Here is a 24880-nt window from a genome sequence, read left to right on the forward strand (position 1 = left end):
GATGGCTTTTATAAGAATAGCAGTTTGATCAATTGAAGGAATATTGGCAAGCTCCATTGACATAAAGAACTAAAGAAAAGCCCAATAATATTACTCCAAATGGATTATATCATGTGATGCCATTTGGGTGATAGAGGCAGGTTCACTCAAGTGATTAGGGTCTGAAATGTACTGTCTGAAAGTGTGGGGGAGGCAGAATCAACTGAGGTTTTCATAAGAAATTGGATGGTTATTTGAAAAGCAGTAATATGCAACATTACAGCAAGCAGGCAGCATAATGGCATTAAGTGTTTGGACAGCCGGTGCAGACATGAAGGGCCAAATGGCCTCATTGTGTGCTGAAACAAGTCTGTGATTCTAAAGGACTGAAGCTAATGGGTTGCTGGATTCATTACCTCTGGTGCCGATGAGTAATGTAATGAGGCCGCGGATTCCCTTGCTGGACGGACCCTTGGAACTCGTCAGGCAGTGGTTAATAATGCTGTCCAGTGCTGCCTGATCCTCCCTGTCTAACAGGTGACCACTGTACACAGTCATGCCTGGAAAGAACAGGTGAAAAAGAAATTACATCTTGCCTCAACTCAGCAAGTCATGTAGATCAGAGAGTGGGGCCACAGTGCAGAATATTTATGTAAAGAGTAGGGGTGATTCTCCCTACTGTCCAGGACTAATCTTTCTCCCTTAATCAGTGGCACTAGACAGATTGGTCTGTACATTTGGGTGTACATTGGTCTGGTGTTGGTGGGATTTTACTCTGTGCGAGTTGGTGCCTGCATTTTCTCCAGACTTCACAAATACTTTACTTGACTTCAAAAACAATTCAGGACAATCTGAGGTTATGAAAGGTGTTACATAAATGCAGGCCTCCCTTTTTGTCATAGATTGCTACGGAACAGCAGGAGGATCTGTTGGCCCATTGAGCCTGTGTTAGCTGTGTGAAAGATCTATTCAATTAGTCCCACTCCCCTCATCCTTCCTTGCAATTCTGAAATTTTCTTTCAAATTTCTTGTTGAATCTGTTTCCACTGCCCTTTCAAGCAATGCACCCCAGATCACAACAACTTGCTGAGCAAAGTCATTTTTTCTCATTTCTCTGCTGCTTTCTGGTACTTATTGTAAATCTGTTTCCTCTTGTTTAATTATTATTGATTCATGGGATGAGGGTGTCCCTGGCTGGGTGACGGAGAGGCAACACCTATTCTGACAAGCCCTGACAAACTTATCCCAATAGTCACTGCCTCAGAGTCAGATCAGTTTTCCTTCATGTGAATCCAAGGAAAGTGATGGGACCAGATGGAGTACCAGGACGTGCACTCAGCATGCGCAGAACAACTGGCAGAGGTCTTCTCAGATATCTTTAACCTCCCCCTGCAGCAGGCCACTGTCCCTGCCTGTTTCAAGAGAGCCAGTGGGCTAATGCAGCATGTCTCAATGAGTACCACCCATTGGCCCTCGCTTCTGTGGTCGTGAAGTGCTTGGAAAGGCTGGTCATGGCATTAATCAACTCCAGCCTCCCCATTACTGTTGACCCACTCCAATTTGCCTATCGGACCAACAAATCCATATCACTTGCCCTTCACCCCTCCCTAGAACATCTTGACACCAAGAACAGATATGTAAGAATCCTACTCATCGACTATAGCCCAGCCTTCAACACTATTATCCCCTCGAGACTGATTACTGAACCTAGTGATCTCGGACTAAACCACACTCTTTGCAACTGGATCCTCAGTTTCCTGACCCACAGGTCACAATCAGTGACGACTGGGGACAATATCTCATTGACACTAACACTCAACACTGGAGCCCCCCAGGGGTGTTTACTCAGCCCCCTATTGTATTCACTATATACCCATGACTGTGTCACCAAATACCAGACTAATGCCATTTACAAGTTCGCTGATGGCAACACCATAGTCGGTCGAACCTCAGATGGCAACAAAACAGACTACAGACGGGAGGTGGAAGACCTGGAAAAATGGTGCACTGAGAACAACTCAGCTCTCAATGCCGGAAAAATCAAGGAATTCACTATTGACTTTTGGCGGGATGTTACTCATGATCCCTTCCACATTAACAGCACAGGGGTGGAACAAGTGGAGAGTGTCAGGCTCCTGGGAGTGGTCATCAACAACAAGCTTTCTTGGACTCTTCATGTGGACGCACTGGTTACAAAGGCCCAACAACATCTATTCTTCCTCAGGCAGCTGAGGAAATTTGGCATGACCCTTGCCAACTTTTATAGGTGTGCCATGAAGAGCATTCTGTCTGGATGTATCACTACCTGTATGGCAACTGTACCATTCAGGATCGGAGATGGTTACAGAGAGTGGTGAACTCGGCCCGGACAATCACAAAGGCCAACCTCCCATCTCTAGAATCCATCTACCAGGCCCGTTGTCAAGGAAAGGCTGCCAGCATTCTCAAAGATCCATCCCACCCTGGCAATGTTTTTCTACAACCTCTACCATCGGGGAGAAGGTACAGAAGCCTGAACACACGCACCAGCCGGTTTTGAAACAGTTTCTACCCTACTGTTGTTAGAATACTGAATGGACTCACAAACTCTTAACATTCGCCTGTACCTGTGTTTTTGTTTTTGCCACTGTTTCCCTATTATTTATTATCGATGCTACTTAACTCTGTGATCTGCCTGTATTGCTCACAAGACAAAGCTTTTCACTGCGCCTTGGGACACATGACAACAAATTAAATTAAATTCAATTCATAATCCATCCCTGGACAGTTAGCTGGCTGTGCAATTCTCTCCCTAAAGCCCCCCACATCTCGCTCTCTCTCTAACACTCTCCTTTGAGATATTCCTTAAAACTGAAATGTTTAACCCAACTTTTGGTCTCCTGTTCTGATCCTCATTCGATGTCTCAGTGTCATTTTCAATTTGATGATTACACTAGTGAAATCCCTGGTTGCTCCTGGGTTCAGGGTATGGACCCTGCTGTGTTAGTTGATTACAGCGTTCACTTCACAATCCTCACGTTGATCACTCCAGCCACACGTTCAACATAAGGACCATAAGACATAGGAGCAGAAATTAGGCCATTCAGCCCATCGAGTCTGCTCTGTTATTCAATCATGGCTGATAAGTTTCTTAACTTCATTTTCCCACTCTCTCCCCATAACTCTTGATCCCCTTGATAATCAAGAACCTATCTATCTCAGTCTTAAATACACTCAATGACCTGACCTCCACAGCCTTCTGTGGCAATGAGTTCCATAGATTCACCACTCTCTGTCTGAAGACGTTTCTCCTATTCATCCACCCCCTTCAGTAACAGCAGTGTATGCCATCTACAAGATGCACTGCAGTATCTCATCATATTAAAGATGCTATATCAATGCAATTTGTTATTCAGCCCATGCCCCGTGAGTGAATAAAAAAGAAGTTCTTACCGATGAGACGTTCAAGCAGAATGCCCGAGTTATCCCAGGTCGTTTGCAGTTTCACTTGAGTTTGAAGGGCAGCAAATAAATCTGCCTGTGTCCTGTATCAGGAAATGTTAAATCAGACTGGTGCAGCATAGAAAGTGGCCATTCAGTCCATCGGGTCAGCAGCTGAACAGCACAGTTGTTTATACCTTTTCATCAATTATCTTCTTGCCCTACATCTTGGATAGGCCCACACACCCTGTACCTGGTCTGTAGGGGACATTCAAGGGATTGGAGAGGTGTATGTGTGTTTGGGGAAGTGGGGGTGGTGGGGAGGTTGGAAAGAGGAATGAGGCCAGGGTGGGACTGAGGATGAAGATTCTGGGAGAGCTTTGGAACAAAGCTCGTGTGTTCTCTGAGTCTGCGAGTGACTTACCAGTTATAGGAGTGCGCCTGAGCCCAGTTTCTGTAGTGCTGCCGGTGAAGAAGGATTGAGTGTAGTGCAGTGAGGAGAGTAAGGCGTTCTGCTGTCACTGTATCTCCCTGTTTGATCCGGGCCTGCGTGTACGACTGATGCAAGGTGTTTTGTAGCATTGATGGTGTCTCAATAATCAACTTGGTCACATGACGCCTTAATATCCCTGCAACAAAATGTCATATAGGTCACAGGTCACATGCTGAAACCCAGGGTATCAGTGGAATGATACAAGGGGAGAGAAGTCGGAAAACAAACTGGCAGTGACTGACATATAAAGAATAGAAGGAAGATGTATCGATGATGGACACACACAGGGAGCTGGGAGGCTGGGCCAAGGTACTAAAGGGTACTTTATACTGGCTTTAACCAAATCAAAAGCTACTCCCTAAGTCACAGGGAAAGAGGAGACACTTGATGGGGTTAAAGTTTAGATTAGATTCCCTACAGTGTGGAAACAGGCCCTTCGGCCCAACCAGTCCACACCAAACCTCCGAAGAGTAACCCACGCAGATCCATTTCCCTCTGACTAATGCACCTAATACTATGGGCAATTTAGCATGGCCAATTCACCTAACCTGCACATCTTTGGATTGTGGGAGGAAACTGGAGCAAACCCACGCAGATATGAGGAGAACATGCAAACTCCACACAGACAGTTGCCTGAGGCTGGAATTGAACCTGGGACCCTAGTACTGTGAGGCAGCAGTTCTAACCACTGAGCCACCGTGCTGCCCTAATTTGTTAAAGAAGTATTTATATGAAAGGCTGTACATAAAGTTAGCAAGTTAGTAGGACCAGGTGAAACACATCCAAGGATATGGAGAGAAATGGAGAGTAATTAATACCTTCCTTCTATTCTTTATATAACTAAGTAGAGATGGCTGGACAGGTGATGTGCTGTAGCTGTATGATGTGGGAGCTGGCTGATCCCATTGTGAACGGTAGTGACCACATCTGCAGCAAGCGTTAGTTGCTGGAAGAACTCCGGCTCAGAATTGATTATATGGAATCTGAGCTTCCAATCTGCGGCACATCCGGGAGGGGGAGAGTTACCTGGACGCTTTGTTTCAGGAGACAGTCACACCTGGGAGATTAAGTAATTCAAATTCAGTTAGCGATCAGGAACAACAAGGTGTGACTGTAAGTGAGGCAGGTAGGGGGATCCTGAGTTCAGGAGTGGAGGAGCCTTATCCTTTGACCTTGTCCAACAGGTCTGAGATTTTTGCCCCCTGTATGTTTGAGGAAAAGGGCTGTGGACAGCATGAGCCAGCTGACCATGGCACCATGGTGCCGAAGGCCATTCAAGGGGTGGAGCAAAAAGACAAGTGGTTGTTATAGGGGATTCTATAATTAGGGGGACAGATAGTATCCTTTGTGAGCCAGATCGGGAGTCCTGCATGGTGTATTGCCTGCCTGGTGCCAGGGTGCAGGACATCTCCAACCAGCTTGAAAGGTTATTGGAGAAAATCCAGTTGTTGTGGGACTAACAACATAGGCAAGGCTAGGGTGGAGGACCTGTTTGGGGTTTATCGAGCACTAGGAACGAAATTAAGGAACAGATCCTTGGGGGTTATATTGTCCAGATTACTGCCTGAGCCACATGCAAATTGGCATAGGATAAGAAAGTTAGGGAAGTAAATACATGGCTAAGGGTATGGTGTGGGAAAGAGGGGTTCCATTCCATAGGGCATTGGCATCAGTTTTGGAACCGGGGTGATCTGTACCGTTGAGACAGTCTCCACCTGAACCGATCTGGAACCAGTGTTCTAGCGAAAAGGATAAATAGGCTGGTCACTGGGACTTTAAACCAGTGAGTTGGGGGGAATGGAAAGGGAAAATGACAGGAAGTGTGATGGTAAATAAAAAGGTAAGCAGCAAGTTAGCATGTGTGCAGGGCAGACATAAGTACAAGGCAGACTATGATAAAAGTAAAAAGGAAGATAACTCAGGAGATATTTTGAGCGGCACAGTGGTTAGCACTGCTGCCTCACAGCGCCAGAGACCCACGTTCAATTCCTGCCTTGGGCATCTGTCTGTCTGGAGTTTGCACATTCTGCCTATGTCTGCGTGGGTTTCCTTTGGTTTCCTCCCACAGTCCAAAGATGTGCAGGTTAGGTGAATTAGCCATGCTAAATTGCCTGTAGTGTTAGGTGAAGGGGTAAATGTAGGGGGGTGGGTTGCTCATCAGAGGGTTGGTGTAGACTTGTTGGGCCGAAGGGCCTGTTTTCACACTGTTAAGTAGTCTAATCTAATATTATTAGAGATGTTGGAAATCATGAGAGTATGGAAACTAGCATGTGGGCACTTTACCTGAACGCTCCTAGCATTTGTAACAAGGTAAATGATTTAACGGCATAAATCATCGCGAATGAATATGATTTAGTGGCCATTATGGAGACATGGTTACAGGATGGTCACAACTGGGAGTTAGATATCCAGGGGTATCAGACTATTTGGAAGGACAGACGCGAAGGTAAGGGAGGTGGTGTAGCTCTGATATTCAAGGACGGCATCAGGGCTGTGGTGAGAGATGATATAGGTTCTATGGAGAATAAGGTTGAATCCATTTGGGTGGAAATTAGAAATTCCAAGAAGAAAAAGTCACAGATAGGTGGAATCTATAGGCCATCAAATTATAATATCACATTGGGATGGGCAAAGAAATAACTAATGCCTGTAAAAATGGTACGGCAATTATCATGGGCAATTTTAATCTAAATGTCAATTGGTCAAACCGGCTTGGTCAGAGTAGCCTTGAGGAGGAGTTGATTGAGTGTATCTGCGATAGTTTTCTGGAACAGAATGTAATGGAACTGCAGAGGGAGCAAGCTATCCTAGATCTGGTCCCTGTGTAAAGAGACAGGAATAATTAATGAGGGCATAGTTAGGGATCCTCTTGAAAGGAGCGATCACAGTGTGGTTGAATTTAGAATACAGATGAAGAGTGTGAAGATAAAATGCAATACCCGGGTGCTGTGCTTAAACAAGGGAGACTACAGTAGGATGAGGGAGGACTTGGCTAAATTAAGACTGGAAATAAAGATTTTATGGTGGGACAGTTGACGAGCAGTGGAGGACTTTCAAAGCTATTTTTCAAAGTGCTCAGCAAAAGTATATTCCAGTGAAAAGGAAGAACTGTAAGAGAAGGGGTAATCTGCCATGGGTGTTTAAGGAAATAAGGGAGGCTATCAAATTGAGAGAGAAGGCGGTACAAAGTGACCAAGAACAGCAGGAAACTAGAAGACTTGGAAAACTTTGAAGGTCAACAGAAAGCCACAAAAACAGCTATAACGAAAAGTAAGAACATGAGAAAAAACTAGCTCAGAATGTAAAGACAGATGGCAAATGTTTCTATAAAGATATAAAACAAAAAAGAGTGGCTAAAGTAAACATTGGTCCTTTAGAGGAGAAGAAGGAGCATTTAGTTATGGGATATGATGAAATGGCCAAGGCCATAGAATAGATATTTTATGTCGGTGTTCACAGTGGAGGACATGAACAACATGCCAGTAATTGACAAAGAAACGAAGGTAGGTGAGGACCTGGAAAGAATCAGTATTACGGAAGAGGTCATGTTGGGCAAACTATTGGAGCTAAAGATAGACTAGTCTCCTGGCCCTGATGGAATGCATCCCAGGGTACTAAAAGAGATGGTGGGAGAAATAATAAGTGCACTTATGGTAATTTTCCAAAATTCGCTGGACTCTGGGCAGTTCCAGCAGATTGGAAAATAGCAAATGTGACACCACTATTTAAAAAGGGACATTGGCAATTGATGGGGAATTATAGGCCGATTAGCTTAACTTCTGTAGTGGGTAGATGCTTGAGTCTATTATCAAGGAAGAAATACCGAGGCATCTTGATAGAAATTGTCCCGTTGGGCAGACACAGCATGGGTTTATGAAAGGCAGGTCATGCTTAACTAATCTTTTGGAATCCTATAAAGACATTATGAGCACGGTGGACAATGGGGACCCAGTAGATGTGATGTACCTAGATTTCCAAAAGGCCATCGACAAGGTGCCATTCACAAGCTGCTGCATAGATAAAGATGCATTGCATCATGGGTAAAGTATTAGCATGGATAGAGGTTGACTAACAGGAAGGAAAGAGTGGGAATAAATGAGTGTTTTTCTGGTTGGCAATCAGTAACTAGTGGTGTGCCTCAGGGATCAGTGTTGGGACGGCAATTATTCACAATTTATTTAGATCATTTGGAGTTGGGGACCACCTGTAGTGTGTCAAAGTTTGAAGATCTAAGATGAGTGGCAGAGCAAAGTGTGCAGAGGACTCGGAAACCTTTCAGAGGAACATAGACACTTTGAGTGGGCAACGATCTGGCACGAGGAATATAATGTTAATAAATGTGAAGTCATCCATTTTGGTAGGTGTAACAATAAAAAGGACTATTACTTGAATGGTAAAAAGTTGCAGCATGCTGCTGTGCAGAGGGACCTTGTGCATGAATCATAGAGAGTTGGTTTCCAGGTATAACTAGTAATTCAGAAGGCAAATGGAATCTTGCCATTCATTGCTAAAGGAATTGAGTTTAATATCAGGGAGTTTATGTTGTAGCTGTACATGGTGCTGGTGAGGTCACACCTAGAGTACTGTGTGCAGCTTTGGTCTCCTTACTTGAGAAAGGATGTACTGGCAATGGAGGGGTGCAATGGAGGTTCACTGGGTTGATTCCAAAGTCGAGGGGTTGGCTTATGAGGAGAGGCTGAGTAGACTGGAATTATATTCATTGGAATTTAGAAGAATGAGGTGGGATCTTATTGAAACATATAAAATTATGAAGAGAATCGATAAGATAGATGCAGAGTGGATGTTTCCACTGGTGGGTGAAACTAGGACAAGAAGGCATAGCCTCAAGGTTAGAGGGAGCAGATTTAGGACTGAATTGGGGAGGAACATCTTCACCCAGAGAGTTGTGAATCTATGGAATTTCCTGCCAGTGAAGTAGTTGATGTTACTTCAGTAAATGTTTTTAAAGATTTTTTTTGAATAATACAGGAATTAAGGGTAATGGTGAGAGGGCGGGTAAGTGGAGCTGAGTCCACGAAAAGATCAGCTATGATCTTATTAAATGGTGGAGCAGGCTCAAAGGGCCAGGTGGCCTACTCCTGCTCCTAGTTCTACGTTCTTAAGTTGAAAGGGGCTCACTTGTGGCATAGTAGTAGTGTCCGTACTCCTGCAGCAGGAGGCCAATGTTCCAGTGGTGTACACTAACACTTCTGAACAGGTTAATTAGAAAACTGATTACATTTTTAAAAAGAGCAAGGATACAATTCTCAGATGAGGGGTGGAGAATCACAAATATTTTTCCCTTGTTCAAAAACGTGGTGAGAATAAACCTGATAATTACTTAGGCAATAGAGAATTACAGTTTAACTTCAGTGCTTGAAAACAAGAATGAAAGTGAACCAGGTCACCACTTGGGCCAATGCTGTCTCCAGGGAATGGCCAGTAGGAAGCTCGATGACTTTCTCTGCTCTGATAGGGTGAGTCCCACACACTTCCCTCTGACTCCCGAGGTTATCAGTAATACCTGTACCATCCCCCCCCACCCACTCACTCCCAACACCACTCCCTTACCCACCACCCCCCCCACCCCTCGCACCCCCCCCCCCACCTTGCCCTCCGAGCTGTCTCTTCACATTCTTGGGATGATTCACCACATTTTACCCACCTGCCCCAACACAAACAGCCATAACACCCACTTCCAGCTCATTCAATCCCTCCCATTCTGTCATTCCAGAAGGCAGCCAGCCCAGACAGACAGCCACCTGAACCTAGGCACCTCATTCCCAATGAGGAGAGAATTATTCTCATTATTAATTCATAAAGTTATATTATTAAATGCAAACTGTACCCCAAGTACCCACTCATAACAGAAAAGAGAGACTGTGAGATTTGATCGGGGTCTGAGTGAATTGGGCTGTGGTGGGTGTGTGGTAGCACCAGATAAAAATTCCAGGGAGTCCTTTCACAATGTATTGCTCCATTTTTGATGCTTTTCACAAAGGGAGTGGTTGGGATGGTGATGGCGGGGTTAGGGTCGTGTGGGGGGAAGAGGAGGTCAGGTGGAGCTGGTACTCACTGGCACGGTCTATACACAGTATGGGGACTTGAACATGGTCAGTCACCTGCTTGAGCTGACCATAGATAGAGGGTACTGTCCAGTCACACTCTAGGGAGTTGGCACTGGTCAGCAGCAGTCAGGGGAAAGCAGAAGCATTTCCAAGGGGATCAGGATAGAATCAGGGAAGACTCAAGCTGAATCGATGTGGGGTGTGCCAAACTTTATTGGAGGGCATGGTGGTAGGTTGAGTGTTTGATGGGGTAGGAAGGCTATAGGAGAGCTGTAGGCACTCCCCTCTCAATGACATTAGGTGATCCCTCAGCTGGGCTGAGGTCTTCACCAAGTTGCTGCCCAGACTGAGATTTAGAAGAGCTGCCCTTTCACTCAGATGGTGAGGGGAGTCTGGAACTCACTGCCTTCTCAGGTGGGAGAGGCAGAAACCTTGATAAAATTTAACAAGTATTTAGATGTGCTCTTATAATGTGCTCTTATAATGTCAAGGCATACAAGGCAATGAGCAAGTGCTGGAAATTGGGAAATAAAAACCGAGATGACGGCAGATGGCGGAAATCAGGAACAAAAGCAGAAATTGCTGGAAAAGCTCAGTGGCTCTGACATCACCAGTGGAGAGAGATCGGAATTAATGCTTTGGGTCCAGATACCCTTCCTCAGAACCACTAGACAATGGGATTAGAACAGTTAGGTGGCTGTTTGTGACCATCATGGACATGATGGGCCGAAGGGTCTTTATGTTTCCTATGATTCTGACTCTGTATGATGTGGTGGCCATGCAGCACATAACCCTCTAAAAAAAACTTCTGCAACTTGAAATACATTTCATCACCAAGTATATGAGATGTGGATTACACATGACTTACATACATTTATCTTCACTTATCTTCTTATTTGGTTTTCCATGTCTTTTGCTGTTTTTTTTCTCAAATTCCAAAACTACTCCATCATTTTTAAACTCTCATGCCCAATATCTATAATTTTCATACAGGTCCTAATTATCCTTTCTAGATTTTCTCTTTTTCCTTGCTCCGAGTAATTTTATGGGGTTTCTCTGTCCCAGTAATTCTGTGGTCAAATTCTTAGCTGGTTGAATTGTAGGAGCTTTGAGAAGCTTTGAGCTTTGGACACGGAGAACTTCTGAAGAGTGGCAATCACCGATTGGATACCATCCACTCCAATACCTTTTGTATCTTGTGAGAGAGCACCACATTTCTACCTTCTGAATCTGGCCTTTCCAAAAAATGCACAGCGTATTTCCCTCACAGCTGTGAGGTAACCATGCTAGTTCTCAATTCCTTAGTTGCCATATTCAGCTAAGTCTTCATTTACTAACACACTGAAATATATAATGACATTTCAATATCATTTCAGTTTGTCTGAGTGGGGATTAGAGTGGTACTGGAAAAGCACAGCAAGTCAAGCAGCATTTGAGGAGCAGGAAGATTGATGTTTCGGGCCGCAGACCTTCATCAGAAATGAAGGCAGGAAGCGTCGGGGGTGGAGAGATACATGGGAGGGGGTGGGGCTGGGGAGAAGGTAGATGAGAATGCAATAGGTGGATGGAGGAAGGGGTAAAGGTGATAGGTCGGAGAGGAGGGTGGAGTGGATAGGTGGGAAGGAAGATTGACAGGACAGGTCATGAGGATGGTGCTGAGCTGGAAGGATGGAACTGGGGTAAGGTAGAGGGAGGGGAAATGAGGAAACTGGTGAAGTCCACATTGATGCCCTGGGGTTGAAGTGTTCCAGGTGTCGGGTGATGAGGCAGCGGCAGTGGAGGAGGCCCAGGACCCTCATGTCCTCAGCAGAGTGGGAGGGGGAGTTGAAATGTTCGCCCACAGGGCAGTAGGATTGATGTGTCAGCTGTATATAGTGGTAGGTGGATGTGGTGGCAAGGCATGGGTTGGGTAGTGAGGTCTGGACAGTGAAGTCCATGAGGATACTGGGTTCGGTTGTATGATCACCCAGGAGTTAAATCAGGTTTTAACTTTTCTTGCTTTTCAGGTACTCTCTATGTATCAGATTTGTGCAGCAATCTAGAACCTCATCACTAAACTACTCCCTTGATTTGACAGCACATGGACCACTTTCAACATTCTGTCCCTTTGTCACTGACACCCAACAACAGCAGAATGTACTATCTACAGGTCATTCTGCTATAATGCAACAGTTGTGTTCCTCTACAACCATGTGCTTTAGAAAGTCACGTTATGGAAAACTGCTATAGAAAATCACGCTGTAGAAGATCGTTAATAGAAAATTTCTATACCTGTTCAGTAGAAAGTTCACGTTATCCAAACAATGTCCTTTATTCGTCAATCACATTATAGCCAATTCATGCTGACAAAACATGCATTATAGCAGAACGACCTGTACACGTGTTATGGACCAGGCCAGACCCCCTCAAAACATTTCAAGAAAGTAGCCCAGACTCTAAACTTGCTAGTCGTGTTAAGCAGGTATAAAGTGGATATTCCAAGAGTGATGCAGCTGGCCCAACCACTTAGTTTTAAACAAAACAGAATTTATTTGCAAGATTACCAAATGAAACACAAACAAAAGGGAACAGAATACAGAATAACTTAATCTATAAATGCCGGAGGAAACATCACAGAAGCGCTTCACAGGAGGCTCCCAAGCACTGAGGATGTCACCTAGACAGGGGATGAAACGTCTGCAACACAAATTCCCAGCTCGGCGAACAGAACCACAACAACGAGCACCCGAGCTACAAATCCTCTCACTAACTTAACCTATCCAAAAACCCAACAGATTATCCAGCGACTACTGGACATGCATATATACAGCAGTGAATTGAGGGGAACATAGATTAGGTTACCAAAAGAGAAAATGCTGGAAAATCTTAGCAGTTCTGGCAGCATCTGTAAGGAGAGAAAAGAGCTGACGTTTTGAGTCTAACTGACCCTTTGTCAAAGCTAGATTAGGTTATTTTTTTAGATTAGGATTAATCCTCGTCACAACATTGTGGGTCGAAGGGCCTGTCCTGTGCTGTACTTTCCTATGTTCTATGTTCTATTATCCCAATTTAATGATACTGTTCCCAATACTTGCAACAATCCCCATAAATACCCATCGGCACAAAAGATAAAATCAAACACAGGGTCTTACAGGAGAGAAATCAGAGAGAGGAGGATCAGAATGGACCTGCTTCTTTGGGTCCAGCAGCTTCACAACACTACTGCTTGCTAAAACCAAACCAGAGAAAAGCTGAGCTCCTCTTTCATTGTACAAGTGGTTTTTTTAAACTTGAAAGCTTTTGCCTAAAGCAATATCTGTTAGCTACAATCAAACTGGCCCTAAAACCCTTCCAAGTCCAATTCCAGACTTTTCGGATTTTGTGTCTTTTATGACCTCCTGAAAAAGAAGCCAAGGACACCATAACTTTGTTAAAGAAGGAGCACTGTCACGCACGAAACACTGCAGCAATAAGGTTCTTTCAATACTATAGGATCAGTTCCAAGGAAAGGTCACTGGACCCGAAACATTAACTCTAATTTCTTTTGGTTTTTACTATAGGATCAGAGCTGGGTCCACTGTTTTTTGTCATTTGTACAAATGAGTTGGGTGTGAATATAGGGGGTATCATTAGTAAGTTTGCAGATAATACCAAAATTGGTAGTGTAGTGGACAGCGAAGAAGATTATCTCAGGGCACAATGGGACCTTGACTAGATAGACTGATGGGCTAAGAAGTGGCAGATGGAGTTTAAATGTGAGGTCTTGCATTTTGCTAAGGCAAACCAGGCAGGACTTACACAGTTAATGGTAGGGCTCTGGGTATATTAACCATTATACAGTTAGTAGTAGGTCTCTCTGCTGAACAAAGAGATGTAGGGGTGCAGGTGCATAGTTTTTTGAAGGCGGAGTTTCAAACAGATAGGAGAGTGAAGAAGGCATTTGGTATGCTTGCCTTCATTGGCCTTCATTGAGTACGAGTTGGGAGGTCATGCTGTGGCTGTATGGGACATTGGTTAGGTCCCTTATAGAATACTGCACTCAATTCTGGTCTCCCTCCTATAGGAAGGATGTTGTTAAACTTGAGAAGGTTCACAAAGATTTAGAAGGATGTTGCCAGGGTTGGAGGATTTGGGCTATAGGGAGAGGCTGAATAGGCTGAAGCTATTTTCCCTGGAGTGTCGGAGGCTGAGGGATGACCTTATTGAAGTTCATAAAATCATGAGAGGCATGGATAGGATAAATAGACAAAGTCTTTTTCCTAGGATGGGGCAGTTCAAAATTAGAGGGCATGGGTTTAAAGCGAGGGGGGAAAGATTTAAAAGGAATCTGATGGGTAATTCACACAGAGGGTGGTGCGAGTATGGAATGAGCTGCAAGAGAAAATCGTGGAGGCTGGTACAATTACAACATTTAAAAGGCATCTGGATGCATATATGAATAGGAAGGGTTTAAAGGGATATGGGTCAAATGCTACCAAATGGGACTAGGTCAGATTGGGATATCTGGTCAGCACGGATGAGTTGGACCGAAGGATCTGTTTTGTGCTGTATAACCCGATGACTCTATGATAGCAATAATTAGTTTCTGTTCAGGACTACTTATTAACAAATCTCAGGACTTGCACAGACTACACGTAGTGCTTATGAAGGTAAATGTAGAACTTCCTGCCTCCATCCAAAGATGATGTGTGATTGGGTGGAGCTCATATAGTTCTATAGTTGGGGAATCAAGGATGAGAGAGCATCAGTTTAAGGTTAAAGAGGAAAGAATAAAAGGGAACCTGAGGGGCAACCTTTGGCCCAAACTGGTCCACCCAAACTAACCCCATTTCCCTGCATTTGGTCCATATCCTTCTCAACCTTTCCTATCCATAAATTTGTCCAAATGCCTTTTAAATATTGTTGTGCACCCACCTCAACCTGGCCTCTTGCTGAGATATTTGTTTCATCGATAGTCACAGGTGAGGTGCTGGAAGACTGGAGGTTGGCAAACGTGGTGCCACTGTTTAAGAAGGGTGGTCCATAAATTTGTCCAAATGTCTTTTAAATATTGTTGTGCACCCACCTCAACCATAGTTTCCATGCTGTACATCTCTATGACTCTATAACCACTTCTGCTGGCCCCTCATTACATATGCATACCACCCTCCGTGTTAAAAAGTTGCCCCTCAGATTCCCTTTTATTCTTTCCCCTCTAACCTTAAACTGATACACTCAAGTCCTTGATTCCCCAACCCTGGGAAAAAAAAATAGGTGCATTCACCCTATCCGTGCCTCTCATGATCTTGTACATTTCTATAAGATCCCCCCTCAGTCTCCGACGCTCTAAAGAAAAATGTCCTGCTTGTCCAACCTCTCCTTATAATTCAGACCCTTCAGTCCTGGCAACATCCTTGTAAATTTCTTCTGCACTCTTTCCAGTTTAATAACATCCTTCCTACAGCAAGGTGACCAAAACTGATCACAATACTCCAGCAAGTGCGGCCTCACCAACATCCTGTACAACTGTAACATAACTTCACAACTTCTATATTTGATGCTTTCACTGATGTAGGCCAGTGTGCCAAAAGCCTTCTTCACTGCCTTATCTACCTGTGACTCCACTCTCAGAGAACCGTGCACCAGAACCCAAGGTCCCCCGTTCCACTACACTCCCTAAGGCCCTACCATTCACCGTGAAACTCCTACCTTGATCCGACTTTCCAAAATGCAAGATCTCACACTTATCCATATTAAACTCCATTTGCCATTTATCTTCTCCAGTTGATCAAGGTCCTGCTGCAATTTCTGATTACCTCCCTCACTGTCCATGATACCGTCTATTTTAGTGTCATCAACAAACTTACTACACATGCCTTGTACATTCTTAACCAAATCATTGATACAGATAACAAACAGCAATGGACCCAACACTGAGCCCTGCAGAACTCCACTAGTCACAGTCTCCAGTCCGACAAGCATCCTTGCACTATTACCCTCTGCTTCTTACCATCAAGCCAGTTTTGTATCCAATTTGCCAGCTTCCCCTGGATTCCATGTGATCTAACCTTCCAGAGCAGTCTACCAAATGGAACCGTGTCAAAGGTCTTACTGATATCCATACTGACTATGTCTACTGTCCTGCCCTAATACAACTACAACATTAACTCTTTCAGAACTGCACCCATGCCCTGGAACTTATATTCTATGTTCGGTGCTTACTTAACCACTGCTGTTTTGTGTGGATGTAGGACTTGGTCTTTATGGATACACAAGGTTTATTTGTTAATTTTGTTTCAAAATTTGTGTTTGGAGGAGAATGGCAGGGTTTGCTGATCAAGAAAAGTAACAAAATGGGAAAGTGTCATGGAGAGTGAGTGAACAATGAAATTTGTTGAACATGATTGGGAGAAGACGGATTCAGGTACAGCACATTTTAAGAGGCACCAAACTTTTAAGTAATTTAATGGAGGCAAGACCTTAAGCAAAATGAGGAAGAGAAAAGAAGAGAATATCAATGTGGCATAGATTGAAAACTGAAATTAGTGGTACATGAATGAGTGACATGGGACACTTGACAGACAGCACGAGCGGTATTGAGAGATGTGACAGCACACACAACATGATGGAGGTGAGAGACATACCTGGCAGGGAGACAGCAGAATCATTTTTGCAAATGAGCCACAGGCGGAAATCCCGATGGATGATGAGGCCGGCATTGGTTAGAACTGTCAGTGTCTCCTCTTCAAGAACATCACATACATCATATTTGGAAACTGTAATGGAAGCTCCTTTGGTGGGAAGGTAGGCTGAAAGGAAGAGGTTACATTGGCTGGATCAAGAACCAGAGGACAGCAATTTAAAATAATCAGCAAAAAGCAACAGTAGTGACGTGAGGAGAAACCTGAGTGATTAGGGTGTGGATACATGGCCCTGGAGTGTGGGAGTGACAGGCAACTACAAGGTATTCAAATGGCATTTGGATTGTTAAAATTTGCCGAGCTACATGGAGATAAAAAAGAATGGAATAAGGTGAACTGCTCTGGCAAAGAGCCAGCACAATGATGGTCTGAATGACCTTTTTCTATCATTATCCTGTCATCCATTGATTCATCAGTTCATTGACAATTTATTTGATGGGGACAGTGTAGTGGGAGTTTTAATCTGAACCTAACCCCGTGCTGTCCCTGTCTTGGGAGTGTTTGATGGGGGACAGTGCAGAGGCAGCTTTACCCTGTATCTAACCCTGTGCTGTCCCTGACCTGGGAGTCCTTGATGGGGACAGTGTAGACAAAGCTTTACTAAACCTGTCCTAGGTATGTTTGAGTGTTGGTGACAGTGTGGAGGAAGGTTTTCTCTTGTGGTTTGTTGATTGGATGTTGGCCTCACCTTTATAGGTAGTGGTTAGCTGAAGGAGAATGTTAAGCAGCTCGCTGTCCCAGTGTTCCAATAGGTGACAATTGTTCAGAATCAGCCATCTTCCTTTGCTCATGGTCAACTGCAACTCATTTCGAACCTTGTCCACTTCATCATGTGCTCCACAAGAAATGACATGGACTTTATTCTGAAACACAGAATGGTCTGTCAAACACTGTTACCTGTCTCTCTAGGTAAACTCCCCAACAGCACTCATAAAGCTCAACACCATTCAGGATAAAGCAGCTTCCTGAATCAATAGCCAAATCACTGCCTTCAACATTGACTCCTCCCACTATTGGAGCCCAGGATCAGCAGTGTGTCCATTGAAAAGGGCCACTGTAACAGTGCACCCTTTGCTCTTGAGTGCGAGTTACATTAGAGTGACAAGAGTTCAACACTTCAGAGACTTCAGCAGAGGAAGGCAAAGAGATGCTTTTGGTTGCTGTTGTCTAAACATTTTCATCCTCCAGCAATTGATTGTTGCACTGCAACATGAGAAGGAGCTGATTAATTAGAAAGACAGAGAAGAGGAAGGAGTAGACCATTCAGCCCTTTGAATCTGCTCCACTATTTACCCTGGCCATCACTAATCATCCAACTCAATAGCCAGTTCCTGCTTCTCCTCCATATTCTTTGATCCCTTTAGCCCAAGTGTTTTATCCACTGCTCTTGAAATCATACAATGTTTTGGTCTGGACTGCTTTCTGTGGCAGTAAATCCCACAGGCTCTCCACTCTCTGGCTGAAGACATTACTCCTCAACTCAGTCTTAAATGGCCCACCTATATCCTTAGATTGTGACCATTGGTTCTGGACTCCTGGTCATTGGGAACATCCTTCCTGTATCCACCCTGCCTAGTCCTGTTAGAATTTTAAAGGTTTCTATGAGATTCCACCTCATTCTTCTGAGCTCCAGTAAATATAATCCCAACTGAGTCAACCTCTCTTCATAATTCAATCTACTCCTCATCCCAGGAATCAGTCTGGTGAACCTTTGCTGCACTACCTTCAAGCAAGACCATTCTTCCTCAGAAAAGGAGAGAAAAACTGCACATGATATTCCAGATGTGGTCTCACATGACCCTGTATATTGCAGCAAGACAGTCTTGTTCCTGTATTCAAATCCTCTCACTATGAAGGCCAAAATACCACTTGCCTTCACCCAGCCTGCTGTACCTGCTGCTTAATTTCAGTGACTGATGCATGAGGACACCCAGGTCTCATTGCATATTCCCCTCTCTTAATTTATTGACATTCACATAATAATCTACCTTCCTGTTTTGTGCTCCAAAAGTGGATAACCTCACATTTAGCTACATTAAATTGTATCTGCCATGCATTTGCCCATCACTTAACATGCCCAAATCACACTGAAGCAGTTTAACCACCCACCTAGCTTTGTGTCATCTGCAGACTTTAATCTGTAAGGTTATGGACAAAAAGTAGGAACATGGAGTTGAGGATTATCAGAACAGGCAGGATCTCATTGAATGGTGCAGCAAACTTGAAGGGCTGAATGGTCTACATCTGCTCCTATATCTTTTGGTCTTATAATTCATCAAAGCTCTTTGAACAGCATTTCCACACCCATGACCACTTTTATCTGGAAGGCCAGGGGCACCAGATACATAGAAATACCACTCCTCTAAAGTTCTGCTCCAAGCCGTTCACCATTCTGACTTGAAAATATACCATTATTCCTTCAGTGTCATTGGGTCAAAATCCTGGAATTCCCTCCCTAAAGGCATTGTGGGTCTACCTTCAGCATATGGACAGCAGTGGTTCAAGAAGGCAGCTCAACCCCACCTTCTCCAGCCACACTGATCATTTGATGTTGCACAGTGGAAAGAACATGGAATATGACTGGAATGTAATACCTTGAACCTAATGGGTGGAAGGTGAGTGAATGATCCAGTGGCCAAACAGATTCTGGCTGATTGGTCAGCCGACTGGAGGGTTCATGATGGCCAGAGACAAGCCCCACCCCCCTCAACCTCCCCCCCGACACCATCTGATTCTGCAATCCCCTCCTGCACTGGTCTCAACTGGTATGGTGCTGAGGACAACAACGTTCATGGCTTGACCAAGTCTGTCAGTGAAAGACACTCACGTGCATCTGGTGCTCTCTGGCCATCTGTTCAATCCAGTAGAGTGGGTGTGTGGAGAGACTCAGTGAACCATCTTCAGGCAGCAGAAACATGACTGGAACATTCTGCCAGCTGTAGTTAAAGAGAGATGTGGTGTTGGGACGCAGGTCTCTGGTCAATGTTCCTCCCAGCTCACAGCTGACCACATCATTCATGATCATACTCAGCTTGTGGGGCTGGAAGAATTTCCACAGGATAGCCCTCTGGAAAGTGTTAAGATGTGCAAATGAGGAGCAAGGAATTGCACTAATCACAGTTGATGAAAGGCTAAAGTATTCTCGCCATTGATTGGCTTTCTTGGCAAGAGAGATTCTTAGGTTCTTAAATGCAGGTAACAATTCTAATATGCAGCAACTGTCCCAGGTCTCCTGACTCACCCAGCTGGGCTTCAGGACACACGTACTCTGGGCTGATACATCATATTTTAGATCCTGGGTCCCCCTCAGAAAGAGCTCCCACTCTAACTTGGTCACTGTGTTCATCACCTTCATGTGGCCAACAGCTACAAGGAACCTGTACAACCGGGCGTGCTGCACAAAGAGACACCAGCGCAAGTATTTGTAGAGCTCAGACATGAGGTGATACATCAGGTCCATGAAGTGGTCTGTGCAGGTTCCAGTTCCTAAAGAGCGAACTTTCAAATTCCGCTTTGACAGAATTTCCCTCACCACTTTTATGAAACTGGTTTTTGAGAAATAATACAGAGGATTGAGTCGACAGATTTGGATTAATGCCCAGTACATTTCAGAGCCGATGTTAGAGATGGTGACATACGGGTCCTCAGTCACTGCAATGGCAGTCCTCTTACTTGGGTTCAAGGTTTTGAGATAACCGTGTATCTGCTCCTTGGTATCCTGACTTTCCACTGCTGCTGTCTGGATACTCCTGTCATTGAGCAGACTCGTAGCAGTTTGGATCACTTTGTCCATCAGCTCTTCCTAATGGGTCAGAAACAAAGTAGAGAAAGTGTTAATGACATAAACAACCTCTTATTAACATATTTGTACTATTTGTGAGTTCTCAGAAACTGAAGCAGCTCATTTCCAAATGCACCAAGATCGGGACAATATCTAGGCTTGGCTGACAAGTGGCAAAAGTAACATTCAAGCCAGATAAATGCCAGGCAATGACAATTTCCAACAAGACGCAATACATCCATCGTCTTTTGACATTCAATGGCGTTAACTTCACTGAATCTCCTACTATCAACATGCTGGGGGTTCCCATTGACTAGAAAATCAACTGGATTCACCATACAAATACTGTGACTACAGAAGCAAGTCAGAGGCAGGATACTGCATTGAGTAACTCACCTCCTGACTCCACAAAGCTTGTCCATCATCTACAAGACACAAGGCAGGAGTGTGATGGAATACTCCCCACTTGCCCCTGGATGGGGGCAGCTCAATCAACACTCAAGAAGCTTGACACCATCCAGGACAAAGCAGCCATTTGATTGGCACCACATCCACAAACACCCACTCCCTCCACCACTGACACCCAGAAGCAGCAGAGTATACCATCTACAAGATACACTGCAGAAATTCACCAATGACCCTCAGACAGTACCTTCCAAACCCACAACCACTTCCATCTAAAATGACAAGGGCAGCAGACATATGGAAACACCACCCCTTGCAAGTTTCCTTCCAAATCACTCACCATCCTGACTTGGAAATATATCACTGTTCCTTTACTGTTGCTGGGTCAAAATCCTGGAATTCCCACTCAAAGGAATTGTAGGCAAACCTACAGCACATGGACTGCAGCAGTTCAGGAAGGCAGCTCACCCCCGCCTTCTCAAGGGGCAACTCGAGATGGGCAATAAATGCTGAGCCCAGCTAGTCACATCCACATTCCATGAATACATTAAAATAATCTTACAATTTCCCTTTATGTGTCAGAATTCTGCAGTCATTGTCCATTTTAGCATGATTCTGCATTTTTATGCTAACTTCCAAAGTTAATAACTTCATATTTTCCACAGTTTTCTGCAGCTGCCACACTTTTGCCAAATAATACAACAAAGAGTATGAATGAATGGGCCATTTTCTGAGTGGCAGGCAATGAAGAATGCTATATGCAGGGATGAGTACTTAGACCCAGCTATTTACAATATATGTTAAGGAGTTAGAAGAGAAAACTAAATGTAATCTCTCCAAGTTTGCAGATGACACAAAGCTGGGTGGACGGTGAGCTGTGAGGAGGATGCAGAGATGCTCTGTATTATTTGGACAGGCTGAGTGGACAAATGAGTAGCAGGTGCAGTATAATGTGGGTAAATATGAGGTTATTCACTTTGGGAACAAAAACATGAAAGTGGATCATTGACTGAATGGTGATAGATTGGTAATGAGGGAGGTGCAATGAGACCTGGATGTTCTCAGATTTCAGTCACAGAAAATAAGCAGAGAGATGTTGGAATTAGGAATAGGAGTATGCCATTCAGTCATAGAGGTGAAAAATGAGGACTGCAGATACTGGAGACTTGAGTCGAGAGAATGGTGCTGGAAAAGCACAGCAGGTCAGAGAGCATCTGAGGAGCAGGAGAATCAACATTTTGGGAAAAAGCCCTTCATCAGGCACTCCTGGTGTGGTGCTGCCTGACCTGCTGTGCTTTTCCAGAACCACATTCAGTCATAGAGTCATACAGCATGGAAGCAGACACTTTGATCCAACCAGTCCATGCCCAACGTAATCCCAAATAAGTAAACCAGTCCCACCTGCCTGATCCTGGCCCATATCCCTCCAAACCTTTCCTATTCACATATCTATCTAAATGCGTTTAGATGTTGTTATTGTACTTCATCCACCATTTCCTCACAAAGTTTAATTCACACATGAACCACCCTCCGCGTAAAACAATTGCCTCTCATGTCTTTTTAAAATCTCTCTCCTCTCACCTTAAAAAATGCCCCAGCCTTGAAATTCCCCATCCTAGAGAAAAGCCACCTATCATTAACCTAACTGTATCCTCATTATTTTATAAACTTTGAACCTGTTGCACCATCCATCATAATCAGGCCTGATCATCCAACTCAATATCCTGCTCCTACTTTTCCTCGCTATCCTTTAATCCTTTTAGCATCACGTGCTGTATCCAACACTTTTTTGAAATCATACAATGTCTTGGCATCAGCCACTTTCTGTGAGAGAGTGAATTCCTCAGAGTCTCCATTCTGTACGTGAAGACATTTCTCCTCATCTCAATCCTAAATGGCCAATCACACACCCTTGAACAGTGATCCCTGGATCTGGACTCCCTGGTCATTAGGAACATTATTCCTACATCTACCCAGTTTAGTCCTGTTAGAACGTTAAAGGTTTTATGAGACATGTTCTACAGCACCACGCATGGCCCTGCCCTTGTTCATTTTACCAAAATGCAATACCTCACATTTATCCAAATTAAACTCCATCTGCCACTCCTCAGCCCATTGACCCAATTAATCAAGATCTCTTTGTAATCTTTGATAACCTTCTTCATTGTCCACTATACCACCAATTTTGGTGTCATCTGCAAACTGACTAACTATATCACCTACCCTCTCATCCAAGTCATTTATATAAATCACAAACATCAATGGACCCAGTACTGATCCCTGTGGAACACTGCTGGTCACAGGCCTCCAGTCCGAAAAACAACCCTCCAAACCACCCTCTGTCACCTACCATCAAGCCAATTTTTTATTGATAAGCTCGCCCTGAATCCCTAAGATCTAGCCTGACTAAGTGGACTACCATGCAGAACCTTGTCAAAGGCTTTACTAAAGTCCATGTAGACAGGGTCTACCCCTCTGCCTTCAGCAATCTTTTTGGTTGCTTCCTCAACAAACTCTATCAAATTAGTGCGACATGGTTTCCCTCATACAAATCCATGCTGACAATCCCTAATATTTCTTGCCTTTCCAAATGCATGTAAATCCTATGTTTAAGAATCACCTCCAACAACTACATTATAAATATATTAAAGGGAAAAAGTTAACCAGGGAAAGAGTAGGGTCCATTAAGGACCAAGGGGGCAACATGTGTGTGAAGCTGCAGGATATTGGAAGGGAGTTGAATGAATAGTTCTCTTTGGACTTCATTCTGGAAAAGGAGAACATAGGCACGGAATTCAGGAAAAAGGACTGTGAGGAACTTGCATAGCTTGATATAGGAAATGGGGAGGTATTGGAGGCAATATCAGGCTTAAAAACAGAGAAATCCCCTGGCCTGGATGGCCAGGCTGCTGTGGGAGGCAAGGCAAATTTTGTTTTCATTTATTTATGGGATGTAGGCATCACTGCCTGGGCTCTAGCTCCCCCTGAGGAGGTGGTGGTGAGATGCTTTCTTGATCCGTTGCAGTCCACCTGCTGTGGGTTGACAAACAATCCCATTAGGGAGGGAATTCCAGGAATTTGACCCAGCGACAATGAAGGGATAGCGATATATTTCCAAGCCAGGGTGGTGAGTGGTTTGGAGGGGAACGTGCAGGAGGTGGTGTTCCATATATCTGCTGCCATTGTCTTTCTAGATGGAAGTGGTCATGGGTTTGGAAGGTAATGTCTGAGGTGAATTTCTGCAGAGCATCTTGTAGATAGTACATATTGCTGCTACTGAGCGTCAGTGATGGAGGGAGTGGATGCTTGTGGATGTGGTGCCAATCAGGCGGGCAGCTTTGTCCTTGGTGGTGTCAAGCTTCTTGACTTGGAGCTGCACCCATCCAGGCAAATGGGGAGTATCCCATCATTCTCCTGACTTGTGCCTTGTAGATGGTGGACAAGATTTGGGAGTCAGGAGGTGAGTCACTCATTGCAGTATTCCTAGCCTCTGATCTGGTCTTGCAATCACTGTGCTTATGTGTTGAATCCAATTCAGTTCAGGATGTTGGTAGTGGGTGATTCAGTGATGATCACACATTGAATGACAAGGGTTGGTGGTTACATTATCTCTTATTGGTGATGGTCATAGCATGGTATTTATATGGCACAAATGTTATTTGCCACTTGTCAGCCCAAGCCTGGTTATTGTCCAAATCTTGTTAAATTTGAACATGGACTGCTTCTGTATCTGAGGAGTCGCGAATGATGCTGAACATTGTACAATCATCGGTGAACATCCCCACTTCAGACTTTATGATGGAGGGAAAGTCATTGATGAAGCAGCTGAAGGTAGTTGGACCTAGGACACTACCCTGAGGAACTCCTGCAGTGATGTCCTGGAGTTGAGATGACTGACCTCCAACAACCATGACCATCTTCTTGTGTGCCAGGTATGACTCCAACCAGCAGAGAGTTTGCCCCTGATACCCATTGTTCCAATTTGGCTAGGGGCTCCTTGATGCCACACTTGGTCGAATGCAGCCTTGATGTCAAGGGCTTTCACTCTCCCCTCCCCTCTGAAATGCAGCTCTTT

At 44.3% G+C, this 24880-nt stretch overlaps 1 protein-coding gene across 1 annotated transcript in view; it reads right to left on the bottom strand.

The window, feature by feature from the left end:
* LOC122551092 (dynein heavy chain domain-containing protein 1-like) overlaps positions 1-24880 on the bottom strand; it is a 221247-nt gene that overhangs the window by 14112 nt on the left and 182255 nt on the right. Inside the window, exons 36-41 of the mRNA XM_043692735.1 lie at positions 19447-20421; positions 17308-17482; positions 16563-16727; positions 3824-4028; positions 3412-3503; positions 396-539 (exon numbers count right to left, since the gene is read on the bottom strand). Coding sequence (XP_043548670.1) covers positions 396-539; positions 3412-3503; positions 3824-4028; positions 16563-16727; positions 17308-17482; positions 19447-20421 — 1756 coding nt within the window. The remainder of the gene's footprint in view (positions 1-395; positions 540-3411; positions 3504-3823; positions 4029-16562; positions 16728-17307; positions 17483-19446; positions 20422-24880) is intronic.

The sequence above is a fragment of the Chiloscyllium plagiosum genome, chromosome 6, assembly GCF_004010195.1.
Source record: "Chiloscyllium plagiosum isolate BGI_BamShark_2017 chromosome 6, ASM401019v2, whole genome shotgun sequence".
Taxonomy (NCBI): domain Eukaryota; kingdom Metazoa; phylum Chordata; class Chondrichthyes; order Orectolobiformes; family Hemiscylliidae; genus Chiloscyllium; species Chiloscyllium plagiosum.